This window comes from Perognathus longimembris, chromosome 28 (assembly GCF_023159225.1).
Source record: "Perognathus longimembris pacificus isolate PPM17 chromosome 28, ASM2315922v1, whole genome shotgun sequence".
In the NCBI taxonomy this organism is placed as follows: Eukaryota; Metazoa; Chordata; class Mammalia; order Rodentia; family Heteromyidae; genus Perognathus; species Perognathus longimembris.
The window spans coordinates 96,892,392-96,911,507 of NC_063188.1; the positions used below are offsets into that span (position 1 = coordinate 96,892,392).

Here is a 19,116-nt window from a genome sequence, read left to right on the forward strand (position 1 = left end):
TGTTAAACATGGATGATAAAAACACACATGGAGAGGAAATATTTATAGTTTCATATTCTTCCGTGGCTTCATAAAAGTTTGATATACATAAATATGTGTATTACCTCCTCATCTCATGTTAGTTCCTTAGCCTAATTCCATTGTCTATTGTGAATGGTGCCATGTTAATATTGTCAGCTGACTTATGTTGGGTATATACCCAGGAGTAGATATTATAAATGTTGTGTTTTTTGTATTGTGAGGAACCATCATATATATTTTTATGTGCTAGACTAATTTACATGCCTGTGAACAGAGTGTATGGGTTACTTAGGAAATTGGTGAAGCAGCTCGACAAGTGACAGGATGCCAACAGAACAAGAGTCCTTGAGTTCAAACCACCAGAAAAAAAAACATACATAACAATGTGGAATCTGGTACAAAGATTTTCATGAGGAAGTCCTGGTTAAATAATCCAGAATGTGCAACCTTAAATGGAACCAATCACAGATTCTCATAACCTGCTCATACACATAATGAGATTACTGTAAAGCTGATTTCTGGGATTGGAGGGAATGCTAGCCTGAGTGACAGTGCTTCCAGCTGTAGCTCTACTTGCTGCTCTCCCTTTTTGATCTGCAAAGTTTAGTGTTATTTTCCCCTGCTGCTTGCAACTCAAGCTGCTAAAATTGGTGTCAAATCATAAGTTCTTCCAACCCTCCCACATATCTTTCTATCTACTGTCTCTATTTATCATCATTATAGCCTTCACAATATCTACTCACTAAAAGTTTGCCAAATGACATTAAAGATAACCTAATTTTAAATTCCATTTTAATTCAGGGGATCACTCTCCCAGTTCAAGCCCAAATGTACCAGTGTAATGGCTTTTACCCATCTCACCCTAAGGGTTATGCATATTTTTCAGAAACTTCTTGAAGAAAATTTGCATTATACAGTGGTTTACAAGTTATTACCCAGCAATGGAAAGTAGTCCACGATACTTTGTTTTCTGCCTAACCTTTTTCAGTTTTCCCTAGTCCCAAAGTAACATCACAAGTTTTCCATTATGAACAGAATTCCTGTGTCCCTTTCATCCCCTGAATTCATATGCTGAAGTCTTTTTTTTTTTTTTTGCCAGTCCTGGGGCTTGGTCTCAGGGCTGGAGCACTGTCCCTGGCTTCTTTTTGCTCAAGGCTAGCACTCTGCCACTTGAGCCACAGCGCCACTTCTGCCCATTTTCTGTATATGTGGTGCTGGGGAATTGAACCCAGGGCTTCATGTATACGAGGCAAGCCCTCTTGCCACTAGGCCATATCCCCAGCCCATATGCTGAAGTCTTAGTCCCCCATGTGCTTGTATTGGGATGTGCCACTTTGCAGGTTTAGTATTCTTATTAGTATGGGCCCCCATGTTTGTTTGGATTAGTATCCCCTACAATGAATGAAGAAACACTAAAATTCTTCTTCCAGTCCTATTTGTTCACTATTTCTTATCCTTTTCCTCTCCCTTGCCCTCTCCTACCCACCTCTGCTGTGTGTTATACAGCAAACCAGCCAGTAGGCTAACCTAATCAGGAACATAATCTATCAATCCCTGATCTGGGAATTCTCAGCCTCCAGAGCAGTGAGAGTTAAATTTTGGTTAAATTTAAGTGTATCTCTGTGCTAGGCACCCTATCTTTTATCAAGAAAATTTAATTATGGTACCCTAAGCTAGACTTACAGAATTTCATCTCTTGACTGTGAGGGCATGGAATTTATTCACTGCCACAACATTGAATACTCCACCATCAAGATTACAAGTAAATTCAAACAAACTGGGGACTAGCAGTTTTAAAGTCTGAAAGGCATTAAACTGCAAACTTCTACTTGATTGTTTGATAAGAAACAACCTCATGCTCACTCATGTTTTTAAATTTTTGCTCTATATCACAGAGGGCAGTTGAGCATTTTCCTTTTGTAATTATGTCTCATGGACTCAAACATTCATCAGGGGCTAGGTATCTACCTTAACATCACGGGAATGTCCTTAGCCTTTCCAAAGACTATATTCTCAGTTAACATTGGATGAATAAAAAGAAAGAAACACAGTTGAATAAATAAATATTTAATTTCAACAGGTTTGAATATGCTAAGAAAAACAAAACATTTAATTTTATCAAACAAAGTAAAAGCAACAGAAGCAAACAGGGATTATGTAAACCTTTTTTTCTTCCTTACATTACACTTCTAACTTTCATATTTTTTCAAGATATGCCTACTTTGATGTTTTACTTTTTTCCCCTGCATGACTTTAAAGATTTACATTCAACTGGATGAACAGCCTGAGCAGCCATAGGAAATAAAGGAGTTATGCCAGGGATGCTAGGCTCAATTCCCTGTAGATTCAGGGCTCGCTCCCTTTGCTCTTCCAAAGCCTCCTCATAAAGGGAGGCAAAGAAATTAGGTGAGGTTTCGTTGACGGTAGCCAAAAACTGCAGCACTTCCATTTTGCTGGTTTCAGCATAGGCTTGAGGACCCCACAGGAACTCATAGCGTGGAGGATCAGTGTTGGGCATCCGCCGGTACTCCAGATACTTCAGCCTCACCAAATCTTGAGTGATGAGCTTCTTGGGCTCTCCAAATATGTAGTGTTTCTTCCCAGGATATACACGCATCAACTTCAGAAATTTCCAGATGTCTTCCTCAGCGGCACGGTTGCCCTTCAAGAATATCATAGCCAGGACATTCATCACAAAACCTGTCTTGGGGTAGCCTCTGCCAGAACGAACTCTTCCATTGTTGGGGAGTTTCAGTTTGGTCACAAGATTGTATGTTTCAGGGCTCACTTCTCTTACTTCAACTGCAAAGACAGCAGAGAGGTGCTCACAAGCTTTCCTGAAAATCTCCTCAAAGTCCTTTTTATATTTCTGGCTGGTAATCCTTATCATGTCATCCTTGCTAGTAAGGCGCTTCAGATTAAATCTGTAGAGTATGAACTGCTCTAGGAACCGAACCTCTCTGGACATAAGATCAAGGTGTGAATACTCACTGGGAACCTCTTTCTGAGCAGGACCTTTCTTTAACTTTCGTTGAAATTTGACACTTTTAAATGGCCTGGTGCCAGACATACCCACAGCAAGAGCAGCAGTAGACAGTGCTACAGAAACATCATCTTCAGGCAAGCTGGGTACTGAAGAAGAAGCCCCAGGAGTAGAGGCAGTAGATGGTGCTTTGAAATCACCCTTAGAAGGAGTGCTAAGACCTTGTGCAACAGAAACATCTATATCAGAATTGGCAGTAGATGATATTCCCAAAATTGCCTCAGTAGTAGAAGCTGGAGACAGTGTTAAATCTGCATCAGTAGAGCCAATGGATGGTGTTGTAGAAATGGCATCATCACTGGGGATCGAAATTTGTGCCACAGAGCCAGTACCAATAGAGATAGTAGGTGATACTGCATGAGGTGGCACAACAGGGGCTGTAGAAGATGATTTTTTCTGTGGCCCTTTTGTAGTGCTACGGGACTTAGCTGCAGGCACATTCTTAGAGGCTTGAGTAGACTCTTTTCCCACTATTGCTGTTTTCTTAGCATCCTTCCCATCCTGAGCATGACCTCGGGCCTGGCTGCGTTTTTTACGGGCATGGAGCTTACTTTTCTGACCTCGAGGCATGATGATTCTTGTTAGAACCAATAGGAACTAGTGTGGACAGAACAGCTTGTTTTTACAGCCACCTAGATAAAGGACAGTGAAATTGTTTTAGCACCTTCAGTTTTCCTTGAGAGCACTGCTCTAGAAACTCACAAGGCTACTGTTCTCATTGGCCTATCCCCGTGAAGGAGGGCAGAGAGATTCTTAGGCTATAACTATCCACCACTAGGTGGGTTGGATGGTATTTTTTTCTTGAGCTGGAGCTGGTAGTAAAGCCCCTTGTTTCAAGATGTGGGGATTCTCCAATATCAAGGGGATATACTCTATAGCAACAATTCTATTTCTATGGACTCCTTAAGCAAAAAAAATTGAATATGCTTCTGAGACCCTAGATAAAATGTTAAAAGGAGTTTTTCTGCCTGCCATCCCTGTCATGAAGAACTTTTTTGAGTTATGTGGAATGCTCTCTGTCATTGGCTACTTGACTATGCAGAACTCATTCAGGGAACTCCCCCCAACTCCAGATACGACCTGGTTCTTCTAAGTCCTTTCTACTGACTGGTCACTATACCTTCACACCAGCTTTTATATATCTTAGTTCTGATATAAAGAAGTAGTAGGAAGCCTCAGGGTATCAGTTGTGCTGTGGGACTTAACAGGAGAGAATGCATCAATGGGCATCCTATTTGTTACCTATTCAATGGTGAATGGCCCTTTTAAATTTTCTACTGTTCTTTGAATGCTTCCTTAAGACTTCTTTCTGGTGACATCTCTGGATACCTTCTCACAGTATATGATGACCACCTCTGTAGTGCATGACCTCACAAGGCTAAAAATACAGAATGAAGTGGGTGCTAACCTCTCGTAGGTATGTTCTTTATACAACCATCCTCACTTTAGCACTGAGAAAAGCCTATAAAACTTCTTGATGTGCTCTTTAGGCCATCTCACTTACATTAAACTCTTCACGACAGTTTCTACATGTCCCCTTTCCCATTCCCCAATACTATGGATGAAATAAATATCAGTGACATCATCAATAAACAGACATGCTCACAACAGGATAGCATTTCCCTCATACCTCCCACAGTGTCTTAGTTATATATTATTGGTCATACCTGGGCTACTTACCTAAGCTGACTTGAGCCTCTTCTGTGATTAAGTCCATCATCTCTTAGAGACCCTTTTACAAAAGTTAACCTTCTGGAACCAGTGAGCCCCACACTTTGAAACTCTATGATAGAACACTCTTTTGTAGGTTTTTATTTATTTTATTTTATTTTATTTTATTTGTGCTGATCCTGGGACTTGAACACAGGCCCTGGGTGCTGACCCTGAGCTTTTGTGCTCAAGGTGAGTGCAATTGGAGATAAACAATTCACAGACTTTCTTTCGCTGGTCTTGCTTCCAACCGGGAGCAGCTCGGATTCCAGGCGTGAGCCACCAGCACCTGGGTTCCCTCTCCCCCACCCCTTCCCCGTACCATGAATTCAACTCAGAATCACATTCTTGCCAGAGATATCTACCACTTGAGTTAGCCTCCTTTTTCTAACTTGACCTCCCACTCCACCCTTCCCTCCACTACTTTGCTTCATGCAAAAGTCCGTCTTTAAACTTATGTACCATTACATAGAAAAAAAAAACCAGACACACATCCACGGCCTTCTTTGTCTTGGTCTACCGCAAGCTGCAAACACAGTGTTAGTATCGGTAATTATGCCCTCACCATTACTATGTTACTTTCTAATGTTCCTTTGTGAAAATGGGCCCTGTCATTTTTCCGAGACCCTAGAGGCAGAAATGTACAAGCATCCTAGCGGCTTCTATTTCCTCCCAATGGCTTCAACGAACAGGGTAAACGAATATAATTTTGTAAGGAATGAAAGGGGTTCTTTTCTAACATAGGATTTATATTAGTCATTTTTAAGTTCCTCACCTTTACTTCTCACAGAAATTTGAAGTTTCTTTCTCCTCGCTCTCTGCTCTCTGCTTAACTGACAACCGCAGTCTAGAACCTTCCTGAACTTTTCCCCATAAACCGGAAGTGGCTTTGGCCATTACCACTCTTTGAAGGGGCCAACGCACAGTGAGCCCTGTCTCTGGTCTCCCCACTATATTGAGATAATCGCCTAGACCAGTTGTGGTACAGTCTGGTCTCCCCACTATATTGAGATAATTGCCTAGACCAGTTGTGGTACAGTCTAGATTTGATTGGTCCTGACTTTTAGGATCCTCCCACTGCCACTCCCCCTTAAAGTGACATCCTTACATTTTGAAGCTCCTCCTTCGGGAAGTCAGCCTGACAGCTGAGGGTGTGGCTCAAGAGGTGCCCTTGTTTGGCAAGCACAACTAATACCTTCATACCACAAAGAAAAACAAAAAAAGAAAAGAAATCTATATAGCAGTTATCCCATTGTGTATAAGAGCTGGTTATGATATGTCTGTGAGTGCACCCCGTTTTTTATTATCTCCGTCCTCATCATGGTTCCTGCCTTATTAACGAAAAGATTCCAGCCAAATGCCTCATACCTCCAAACTGTTCTTCCCTACAGAAGTATCCAGATTTGAATTCAGGGCCTTGCCTTTGCTAGACTTGTGCTCTACCACTGGTGTCTAGTTGCTAGTCTTGCTTTTTGCTCACTATATTGGAGGTGGAATCTTCCAATCTTTTCTGCTTGGGTTGGCTTTAAACCAAGATCCTCCTATCTCAACCTCCTGAGTAGACAGGATTACTGGCACCTGACTCTTATGAACTCCTGAAGAGTGTCCCTTTTCATGTATTGGAAACAAGAGTTCTTAGTCTCCATAGTTATGTAACATAGGCAAGTGGAAGAAAAAGGCTGAGACTTGTAATAGCAGATGGCTGTAAGGAAAATCTTAGTGATCTATTCCTTCTGTTCACACATACTCAATCCTTATTTTGTTCTGAATAATGCAATTAGTAAACAGGCTAAGCTTGACTGTGTGACATCCCATCTCTAAAAGTGAACTGACAGTACAGACGTAGGCATTAATGTTCCCACCAAATATCATTTTCTTCTTTTTGATTTGCAAGCCTCTTATTTTGGTATTCATAGTGTTCTTTCTGGATATAGATACCAATCTTGTATTGTGAGCACACCATTTAAAAAATAATCATCTAAAGGAAAAGTTTGAGTAGTGATTAGAAAAGAGAGTATTGTATATTTGAAGATAATTCGTTTCTTTTTCTTTTTGGAGGGATTGAGCTCCGTAGAATATTACTGATTTATGAGCCATTTTCCATTTACATTCTCCTAATGATGTTCCATTTATTTTGTGTTTTATGCTTAAAGGCATGATATTTATAATAAAAACATCTTATTGTAAAAATTCTCATATATTTACAATGTCACAAAGAATAATAATTTGAAAGTAGCCCTCAATTACCCTCAAAGTACAAAGAATTATCTTTGTTCTCAAGCGTATCTTCTTGTTTATTGGTGGTAAAATTGCACTGTGTACTTCCTTTAGAAGGTACATGATGTCTTTTGCATCCTTTGTTGTGGTGTTGGCAGCTCTGACCTGTATCCATTAATTTCTTAGGTTCTTGCAGTATGTTAGTTCTCTTATTCTTAATTTTCTTCATCCTTATTACCTGAATTTATTTTGTTAGAAATTTTCATTGACATATGGTAAATCTTATTGTACCATTTCCTTATTGGTATTAAATCCTCTTTAACCCTAATATCATTAATTTCAACCTCTTTCTAATAATATATATGGTTGTCCATATATATTCTTCAATGAACTGGCTTTCAATAGTTGGTTATTAATTTTCTAATTCATAAATGTTGCATTTGTCTTCATTATTTGTACCTTTTTTTCCTTCTAGTATCTATATCATGTACCTATCATGTTATATATGGTATTTATTTTCTACCTGGAATTGTTTAGAATTTTTTGACATTTATTTTCTTATGCATAAATGTATTCACTGATATTACAATGGTGACTGATAAGGGCCTTGATTTTTTATAGTCAAGTGCTCTACCATTTGACCCATGCCACAATCCCTTTTTGCTTTAGTTATTTTGGGGATTGGGTCTTACATTTTTCCAAGGGTCAGCCTGTTTGGAGGTTCCTCTGCTTTGCTCTCTAGTTAGACTGACAGGCATGTGCCACTTATAATATTGGTTGAGATGGGGTTCTCATTACCATTACACCAAAGCAGGCCTTGAACTCTCATCCTCCCATTTCCCACTTCAGAGTAACAGGAATTATAGGTGTAGGATATTGTGCCTGGCTACATATTTATCATGAAATAAAACTACTGTGAATACTACTTCATATAACTCTAACAGTACTGCTGACAAAACATTTTATGGAGAGCTCAATTATTTTAGAAGTTGAATGTATAATAATTATAGTCTGAGTATAAAAGCTATAGCTTTGGGCAGAAATAAAGATTTTAAAAGAAGTTAAGGAAAGTGATACCTTTGATGCTTTATATTTAACTTATCACTTGAATAAATTTTAATTCCAGTGATAGGCCTTTTCTTTTTCAAGAAAGAGTTCTACATGAAGAAATTGATGAAAAAATAATACTAGCAGAAAACATCTGTGGGTACAGATAGAAACACAAACTATGAATATATCACTCAGGAGATTTTTATAATTGATAAACCTTATGTTGTATTTTTGACATTACTAGGGATTAAACCCAGGGCCTGCTGCATGTTAGTTAGGTGTTCTACCTTTTTAGACATGCCTCAGCTCCTTTTGTTTTATAGCTTGAACAGGGTTTTGCATTTAGGCACAGGTGTATAGAGTGTGATCTCCTATTAATGATTCTCACATAGTTGGGGTGACAGTTGTATACCATCATGTCCAGTTTTATTGATTGAGATGGAGTTGACAAACCTTACCCTTGCTGGCTTCAGTGATCATTCTGATCTTTGACTCCCTGGTAGCTAAGGATTACAAGTGTGAGACATGATATTTGGTATTCCTTATTTTTCAGAATAATTTCAGGTTTAAAGTAAAAATTTGAGTGAAAAGACTAGTCTCCATAAACTGTCAAATCCTACCCAATAATGTTTGTTTGGTACTAACATCTAATATTACTGTGTTAAATTTGTTATATTAAATGAGCTAATATTAATGTTCTATTTTAACCAAAATCCATAGATCACATTATAATTTACTTTGTCATATCAGAATTCTAAAAAACAATTTTCAGTATAATAAAATTCCTCTGAGCTCTTTTGCATCCCTCCCTCCATAGCTTTGACATTCTTCCTTAAAAGACTTTTCATAATTTCTTTTATTACAAAATGTCATGTAATTGGAATCATACATTATATAGACATGCTTAGACAAATTTCATTTAAAATACACAAATACGGTTCTTCATGTCTTAAGTAGTCAATCCTAGACTACACTTTTTAAAAATATTTTTATATACAACAACTTGGGGTTTTTCTATGCTTTTCACAAAACTGCCTTGAATATTTTTTGTTTAGGTTTTTTCTTTTTGTCAGTCATGGGGCTTGAACTCAGGGCCTGGTCACTGTCCTTGAGCTTTTTCACTCAAGGCTATTACTCTACCACTTTTAGCCACAGGCCCAGTTCCAGTTTTCTGGTGGTTAATTGGAAATAAAAGTCTCATGAACTTTTCTGCCCAGATTGGCTTTGAACTGCAATCCTCAGGTCTTAGCCTCCTGAGTAGCTAGGATTGTGAGCCACTAGTACCTGGCTTGTGTAGGTTTTGTGTAGACATAGTTTTCAACCAATTAGGCTTATAAACATCAAGTCATGTATAATTTCTGGGCAATATGGTAAGAACATATTCACTGTATAAAATACTTCTATATTGTCTTTCAATGAGGCTGTTAACATTTCCCTTTCTCCAGACTTAAATCCCACTGATACATATTCCTTCCATTATTTGATCTTGTATTGTCAGTGCCAACCATTTTCATAAATGTGTATTGGTATCTTATTGTTTTAGATTATAATTCTCTAATATAAGTATTTCTGTTACAACATCTTTTATCTGTAATGATGTGTGTGCCTCTGCAATGCCATGTATGGCTCCTACTTATGTAGGTGATTCTGAAGCACCATGTACCTTGTCAACAGATGAGGCTGTTTCTGTAGCACAGTCTACTGCTGTTACTTCTATGGGTGAATCCATTCTAGAATCCATGTGAACATAGTACTCTTTTGTTCATTTTTTTTGTGAAGTTTTTGTTTTGTTTTCAAAAATACTTGGTTTAGATATTAGCAGCATGTGCTTCATAATCAGGCCTCAACTTCCTGGTTATTCTTGTCTCTGACTGAAAGCAACACTGTGCCATCCCCCGATCTTCCCACTCAATTCATTCAACTGGGGCCTTCAGATCTCTGTACTATGACATAGTAAAAGTGGGCTCACAACTTCCCACCCTCATATCAATCTCACAGCCTAGTTGCCTATCTTCCTCTCCTGTATTTTTCTTTCCTACCTCACTTTTCTTCCCTGTCTCTTTGTTACTTGCTCATCCCCCCGCCCCCTTTTTTTGCTTATTGCAAACTCCAGTTTGGCTTTATTTTTTTTTTTTAATTTTTATTGTCAAACTGATGTACAGAGAGGTTATGGTTTCATATGTTAGGCATTGGATACATTTCTTGTACCATTTGTTACCTCCTCCCTCTTTCCCCCCTCCCCCCTCCCCCTTTCCCTTTCCCCCCCAATGAGTTGTTAATTCATTTACACCAAACAGTTTTGCAAGTATTGCTTTTGTAGTCATTTGTCTTTTTTTACCCTGTGTCTCTCGATTTTGGTATTCCCTTTTGGTTTCCTAGTTCTAATACCAGTATACAGGGTTTCCAATGTACTCAGATTAGATACAGAGATAGTGCAGGTACAACCACAGGAAGGGGATATAAGAAGATCATCAATAATAGAAGCTACGATTTCACATAGCATGCTGAAAGTAGTTACAACAGTGATATAACAGTTGTTCCCATAACATGGATTTCATTTCACTTAGCATCATCTTACGTGTTCATAAGGGCATAGCTATTGGGCTGTTGTGATCCTCTGCTGTGACTTGCCTAAACCTGTGCTAATTATTCCCTATGAGGGAGACCATTCCCCCTTCTTCCCCATGTAGTCCTTCAGGAAAAAGCCCTTTGTTTCTCATACCATCACATTGGAAACCAATCTAACATTCACCAACCTTCATGTCATGGGGTTTTGGGAGCCACAAACAGAGTCTCTGTGCATATGCCCTCCATCTATATTTTCTCACCTTTACTATATTGTTACTTTCAACTATTCCAAACTCTGTGCAAACAGAACTGCCTTCATTTCTTTACCCTCAGGAGCCTGAGACCCGAAATGTGGAAATGGGTGAGTACTCTGCCTTCCTCTCTACCTTATGACTTTTTTCATAGACTGATAATAAGGATATAGCTCTATGGAGAATGAAAGAGATACTCTTCTGAGATATGGCTTTACCTTACTGTCTTCCAACCTTCTTACCATTACTTTTCAAAGAAACTGTGACTTGTGTTGGGCTTGGAAGGGGAGCTGGACTCCAAGCCTCTCCATTCAGAAGGACATTTGGTACCACCAGTGAAAAGTTCCTTGGGAGGGGGGTGGCCTAAAGTGGGCAGCAACTCTTATTCTTGGTTTGTTCTGGCATGAGTTACAGTCTGTCTCAGAACATTCTAGATTTGATTGGCCCATGTGCTCTTGTCTTCTCTCTGCTAACCCCAAATTAAAATAAGATCTACTGACTTCTAACCTAATTTGTGAAAACCAGCCTGACAACTAGGGGTGTGGCTCAAACTGAAGTGAATTTCCTAGCAAGTGCAGGGTCCCCAGATCAAATACCAATAGAGTAAAAGAAAAAAATCAAGCAACAATAAATAAAAACAGTGATTAGATCGGAAGTCATTCCTCTAGGCTAAAGAACTGGTGATGGGAAATCTCTAACTGAATACTTTCATGATTGCATATTCTGAGCATTTGTTCACATGCTCAACCTGATTCCTTTCTATTTAATAGAAGATTTTTGAGGCAAATTCCATATCTTTACAAACTACTGGTTTCTGTGGTTTAACTCAGAGACTTTTTGGGTGCCCCAACAAGCTCCTCATCAGAAAGTGAGGGCCCCCAGCAACCACAAGTCTTTAGGGGGAAGTGGTGCTATGGCTCAAAGTGTAGAACACTATCCTTGAGCAAAAGAGCTGAAGGATAGCACCCAGGCCCTGAGTTCAAGACCTACGACCAACAAAAACAAATTACTAGCAAACATCTCTAGGGCTATACTTACACAAAAGGAGCAAGAACAATTTTGTCCTATCTTTTCTGTGTTTATATGGCCTTTTCAGTCTCAAGACATTCTTGATTTGATTGATCTTTGTGCTTTAGGCCCCTCCCTCTGTCCTGTCCATTTGCTGTGAGGTTCTTTTATTTCTCAGCTCTTCCTCCAGAAGTCATCATGGCAACCTGGATGTAGCTCATGCTAAAGAGCACTTTCCTGACAAATATAATGTCCTCAGTTTAATTCTAATACCTCAAAAGAGAAAAAATATGTAGAAATCATCCTGACAGTTGTCTCATTATTTTTAAGAGCAGGTTATAGGAATCCTAACTGGACTCATTTGTGATTGTATATACTGGATATTTATCTAGGTCCTTATCATGGCTCCTAACTTTGTAATAAAAATACTTCCTACTGAATGCTACTTCTTTGAAAACTTCATTTGAAGTAGATTGAACTCATGACTTGTAATTGCTCAACTGACTTTCACATAAACAGCAGATACACCAAGCTCCTCACAACCATGAAGCCCCCCGGCAGGAAGTGTCACCACCAAAGAAAAATTCCTAACAGCTATCCCTTCTTTTCTGGGCTATGTAATTGTGTCAGTTTCAGAACACTTTATATTTGATTGACCCTAGCACTTTAGTCCCCTCCCTCTACAACTCCTTACTGTGAGGTCTTTGCAATTCTGAGCTACTGGTTCCAGAAATTAGCCTAGAACCTGGGGGTATGGCTCAAGCTGAGTTGCATCTGCCTATCAAGCCTATGATGCTAAGCTCAAACTCCAATATAAGAATAGGAAAAAAGAACTAAGTCTGGAAGTTATCACATCATGCCTGAGAACTGGCTATGAGATTCCTGTGACTGGACCCTTTTTATTTTTCTCAATCATCATCATGGCTCTTCATTTTTTAATGAAAAGCTCCCTGCCAAATTCTTCAGCCCTCTGATTTCCTGGAAGTATTGTTGTTTAAGCTTAGGATATAGCTAGTAGTACTCCTAGTACACTTAGGGCAGTGCTCTATACTTTGAGCCACAGTATCACTTCCACCTAAAGACTTGTAGTTGCTGGGGGCCCTCAATTTCTGATGAGGAGCTTGTTGAGGCACCCAACAAGTCCCTGACTTAAACCATAGAAACCAGTAGTTTGTAAAGATGTGGCATTTGCCTCAAAATCTTCTATTAAATAGAAAAGAATCAGATTGAGTATGTGAACAAATGCTCAGAATATGCAATCATGAAAGTATTCGGTTAGAGATTTCTCATCACCGGTTCTTTAGCATAGGGGAATGACCACCAATCTAATCATTGTTTTTATTTATTGTTGCTTGATTTTTTTCTTTTGCTCTATTGGTATTTGATCTGGGGACCCTGCACTTGCTAGGAAATTCACTTCTGTTTGAGCCACACCCCTAGCTCACCTTAGGTTGTTCTACTTGAGCCAAGCCTTCCATTACTATTCTTTGATGGTGAAAGAATGTGATAGACTTTCCTGCCTTGGTTTGGCTTTTAAACAAGAGAGTTAATCTCAGGCTCTTCAGTCAAAATAATTACAAATGTGAGACACTGTTAACTCACCCCCGCAGACTCTTCAGTAGTATCATTACTTCATGTAGTGTAAATAACAGATCTTAGTCTCTAGGGTGATGTAACATGGGGAAGTTGAAGAACAGGGCTGAGGATTATAATAGGAGTTGAATATAAGAGAAAACTTACAGTATGCTAATCCTTCCTTTCATTGCACAGGCTCAATCCTTTTAATTATTTTTGTTTTGAGTTATATAATTAGTGTAGTAAAGAGGCTGTAATTTTTTTAAATTACAGTATTAAAAATAACTTCTATGGTGGTTTATAATGTGTCACATTTACTTTATGATTGAGCCTACATTAACAAATTTTAACAGCTAGTGTATATAAGCAATAATCGTGTTTTCCATGATATAGATAAAATAAATAATTGACTGCCTGCTAATATTTATGGATAACAGAGGATAACAAAAAGTACTCTAAATATACAAGTGCAGACTATTCACAAGCTTAAGTGTTGTGAATAATTTCAGATTAACAGAAATTTGAGATAACAGGACAGAGAGTCTTTGTGAACTTTTGCATTCTTTCCTCCATTGTTTCTGTTGTTACTGACATCTAACATTAGTATGTTATGTTTGTTGCAATAAATGAGCCAATATTGATGCATTCTTATAAATTGAAAACTGTAGTTCACATTACTACTTACTATGTTATATAGTCTGTGATTTTTATTGAAAAACTCATACATTGACAAGTAGAGATCGTCAATCAGGATAGAATCATAAAAAAATATTTTCACTATACTAAAAATTCTGTGTTCCACTTATTCATCCATTTCTCTTTCATGAACATTTCATCTGTTTGCTATTGATTCTTGAACTGACTTTTTGCAGAATGTTGTATAGTTGGTAGCATACAGTAAATTCTTGTCTAAGCTAATATTACTGATGAATACATAGTTTAAATACATAGCTTAAAATTTGTAGCTTAATAACTCATTTATTTTTACCATTAAACATTATTCCATTGCATAGGTTTACCACAATTTGTTTATTGATTAATCTGCTGAGAAACATCTTTGTGGCTGGGGATGTGGCCTAGTGGCAAGAGTACTTGTCTCATATACATGAAGCCCTGGGTTCAATTCCCCAGCACCACATATACAGAAAACAGCCAGCAGTGGTGCTGTGGCTCAAGTGGTAGAGTGCTAGCCTTGAGCAAAAAGAAGCCAGGGAGAGTGCTGAGGCCCTGAGTCCAAGGCCCAGGACTGGCAAAAAAAAGAAAAGAGCAACATCTTTGTTTTCTTTCTCTTTGGTAACTACTCATAAAGATGATATGAACATTTATTTCTGTGCAGGTTTTTATGCACACATTATTTTCAGGCCATTTGGATAAAAAACAGAATGTGCAATTCCTGGTTAACATGGTAAGAACATGTTCACTTGTATAAAATATTGCCAGAGTATCATTTTATAATGTAGTACCAAACTACTGGAACATTCTTACTAGCAATAAACCAAGAATTCTAATATGCTGTACAGTATCCAGCCTGCTTTACCCTGATTATTTTAGAGATAGATTATCATGGTCTTTTCTGCCTACACTAGCTCTGAACTATGATCCTCTAGATTACCACCTCCTAGGTCCAACCTATGACCTTGTCAGTGGTTTGAACTTTTAACTATTCTAATTGATGTGTCCAGATAGCTCATTGTTTAATACTCTGGTTTCTCTTCAGATCATATAAATCTTTCGCCTTTTAATTTGAATTTCCCTTGTGAGTTGTGGCATTAAACATCTTTTCATGTTCTTATTCATGGGGAAGTAGTATGAGTTCTCTCTAAATATTACAATTTAACACAGAGCTAAATTCAGACTTTTTCTCTTAAGGAAGGTTATTGTTTTATTTTTTTTCATTCATGCAAGTCTATAGGAGGCTGTAGCTCTATTTTTCTGTGTGTCTTTGAAATAGTTGATTTACTTCAGGTAGTTAAAGTTTTATACATAAAGGTGTTAATAATTTTCTTAAATATACTTTTAAAATTCCATGCTTTGTTGGGTTACATAAATCACATAGGGAAGGGTTTTAATCTTACATTTTTACACATGTGCATACTATATTCCAATCAATCTTACCTCCTCTATCACTCTCTCTTCCCCTTCCCCCAAATAACATCTCCAGCAGGTTTCATTACTTCATTTTCATAGTTGCAAACAATAATTTCATCAGCATTCAGCCTCTTTCATCATCCTACCCATCAAACACCTCTTGCTAGTGTCTACCCACCATACCCACACATCAGTTTGTTTCTCTTTTTCTCCAACCCATACAATTTTTATTGTTGACATTATATATACTTGTAATATATTAGCTATTGACTGTCTTTGTTTCCTTTCTTTCCTTTCTCCTAAGCAGTATGTTAATTTGATTCATGTTCTAGTTTTAACCACCTAAATATTATGAGTGTGTTGTGTATTCTAGTTGTAGGTTCCACTTATGAGTGAAAATATAGGACTTGTTTTGGAACTAGTCTTGCTCAGTATAATGTTCTCCAAATTACATCCATTTTTCTACAGATGACACAATTTTCATTATGGCTATTTAATGTTCGTATATATATGTATATACACACATACTTGTATATATATGCACACACATATTTACACACACAAATATATATTACATATTTTATTTCTTCATTTGTTGTTGGCATCTACCTTATTTCCATAAGTTTTCATTTTTATTTTTTGTCTTTTGCAAGGCTTGAACTCAGGGCCTGGGCACTGTACCTGAACCTCTTTGTGCTCAAGGCTACCACTCTACCACTTGAGCTATAACATCACTTCAAATTTTTGAGTGGTTAATTGGAAATTAAAATCTCACAGGACTTTCTGCCTGGGCTGGCTTTGAACATGATCCTCAGTTCTCATCCCCCCTGAGGACCTGGGATTACAGCTGTCCATAGTTTTTCTATTGTTAATAGTGCTGCAATAAATATGAATCTGAAAGTTTCTTTCTGATATAATTTACCTCCTTTTGAATATATGCCCAAAAGTGGTATGGTATCGCTCAGTCATAAGGAAGGTCTTTAGCCTTGAGGGAACTTCTGTACACATTTCCACAGAGGCTACTCTAGCTTGTATTTCTACCAATAGTGTATGAAAGTTTATAATTTGGATGCAGTTGGTTCTTCTTCACTGAGATGTAGACCACATGGCCTAGAATTTTGTCAATAACAAACATCTTTGCTGTATTCCATCTACCTTGTAAACAAAATTGCATGTATTTTTATTCCTTACTCCCCTCCACAAATTTTCCCCCTCAAAATTTTCTTTAAAATAACGTAATTAGAATGTCCTTTACTTGAAGTAGGATTATGTTTTTCCTGTTTGAGGTGAAACATGACAATATAGTGTCTTCTGTACATCTCACCCAAATGGCGTATTAACTTTGTTTGTATCCAGAAACTTCAGGACACACTAAATTGTGTGCTAGATCATTGAAATATGTGCTAGGACACCATCTCTTTTTACCTGTTATGGGTTAAATTGTGTGTTCTCTGTCCCCAAATTCTTATGTTAATGCTGTTATGTTCACAAAGTCGAAATCTGACTGTATTTGGAGACAGATATTTAAAAAGGTGATGTATCTAAATGAAGCTGCTAGGGTACGCCATAATGTCTAAGTTGTCCTTATATGAAAATGTAAGGACACTCCAAAGATGTACACATACAGAGTGCTCCTTGTAAAGAGGCAGTAATATTGGGACTTCTTGAAAACTCATGATAAGTCTCAGTGGAAATAATCATGGCTGGATTTTAATCTTGTGATTGTAGCTTACCCAACTGTGAGAAAATGCAGAAATATATTTCTATGTTTGAAGCACTCACACATAAGTGTGTGTGTGTGTGTGTGTGTGTGTGTGTGTGTGTGTGTGTGTGTACTGGTCTTGGGGCTTGAATTTAGGACCTGGGCACTGTTTTGGAACTGTTTTGCACAAGGTTACTGCTCTACCACTTGAGTCACAATGTCACTTCCAGGTTTTTCTGAGTAGTTATTTGAGATAAGTGTTTCACAGTTTCCTGTCCAGACTAAATTTGAACTGCAATCCTCAGATCTCAGCTTCCTGAGTAGCTGGGATTACAGGTGTGAACTAACAGCACATAGCTTCATACTTAAAAAAAATACTGCCCAGATAATAATAATAATAATAATAATAATAATAATAAGAAGAAGAAGAAGAAGAAGAAGAAGAAGAAGAAGAAGAAGAAGAAGGAGGAGGAGAAGGAGAAGAAAGTGTTTTACATATAGATTTATTCCTGGACTATGTGTGATAGAAACACAATTTGTAAGAGCATACTTCATGTCCTATGTACGTCAGTAGAGGGGAAGGAATTTCAATAGTATATTTTCATGATATCCAAATATACAGCACTAGAAGACACGGTGCAGGTTAGATCAATGCCTGTTATTCACATATACATCTATGTTTCACAGCTGGGCAAGAAGGATAATGTGAACGTGATTCTTAGAAACAGAGCAATAAGTAAACGGGGTCTTTGGGGGAGAGGGGTGTGTTCATCAAGAGGGGTGACCTCTGAGTCCTGGGAGATAATGTATTCTTGCTCTAATAGTGCAAACCCTAATGGAGAAGGAAAGCCTTAGAATTAGGAATAAACAAGATCTAGGTCTCACCCTATTGATCCAGATAGGTATGAGAGAAAGGATTCTTATCTTCAAGTAGAGTCTAGAGAGGAACATGTAATTGCGACAGCATCTTTGTGCCTGGCTTTTCCTCCCAGTCCCACAGCCTCATATAGTCAACATGGAGTTTTAAGTATAAAATTACATCACATTGACTGTCAGGAAGCTTCTAAAAATTCACAGTGGTAGTACATTTTCCTCTGTCCAAAAGTTCTACTTCCCTTGAACTAGTATAGGGTATTTTAATGAATTCTTCAAATGACTACATCTGCCAGATTCTAAAATTTTTTATGAAGTTAGATCTTGGTCTGAGTATCTCCAGGACTACTAGCACAGAGCCTTCTAATGAGCAGATCCTCAAATTATGTTTGAGCAAAAGGAACAGTTAATAACTAGTCTAACTTATGAAGAATTAATTTCTCCTACTTTTTTGCCTTTGTCTTCTTAATGTGACAGAAGGATTAGTAATCCTATCAAAAATAACTTTAAATTTATATCAGTTTTAATTTCATTGATTTCTAGTATAACATACATTACTTTTTCTCTTTATACTCTGAATTTAATTTCCTATTTGTATTTTCATAAAGTAGGAAGAAGTTTAGATTATTAGATTAATCTAGTATAATCTAGTATAGGCATCCAGTGATATGAATTTACTGCAAACACTGCTTTCACTGTGCCTCAACTAATTTGGTATTTTTTTCTTTCACTTAGTTCCAAATTTGTGCATGTGCATGCATAGACACACGTGTGTATTCATCTCAGATCTTTCCTTTTCATGCTAGTGTTTTATGTCTTTAGCCTTATCTTCAAACCAGCATTTTTCTAGTTATCTGAAGATGGAATCTCACAGATTATGATGACTTGGCTGTGCTAGATGTGAACTCTTCCAGGTATCACCTCCTGAGTAACTCGAAGAACACATGTGAGCCATCATTATCCTGCTCTTCTTTATAAAAATTTAATTTCTCCTACTTTCTTAACATCTA

At 37.7% G+C, this 19,116-nt stretch overlaps 1 protein-coding gene across 1 annotated transcript; it reads right to left on the reverse strand.

Moving 5' to 3' along the window:
* Window positions 1-2,251: 2,251 nt before the first annotated feature.
* LOC125343219 (melanoma-associated antigen B3-like) lies at window positions 2,252-3,634 on the reverse strand. Its single transcript, XM_048335484.1, has one exon. It carries the CDS (start codon window positions 3,632-3,634, stop codon window positions 2,252-2,254), a length of 1,383 nt encoding a protein of 460 aa, XP_048191441.1.
* Between the last annotated feature and the right edge of the window lie 15,482 nt (window positions 3,635-19,116).

Coding starts and splice junctions, on each gene's coding strand:
- LOC125343219 (XM_048335484.1), bottom strand. CDS start 3,634: ATGCCTCGAGGTCAGAAAAGTAAGCTCCATGCCCGTAAAAAACGCAGC.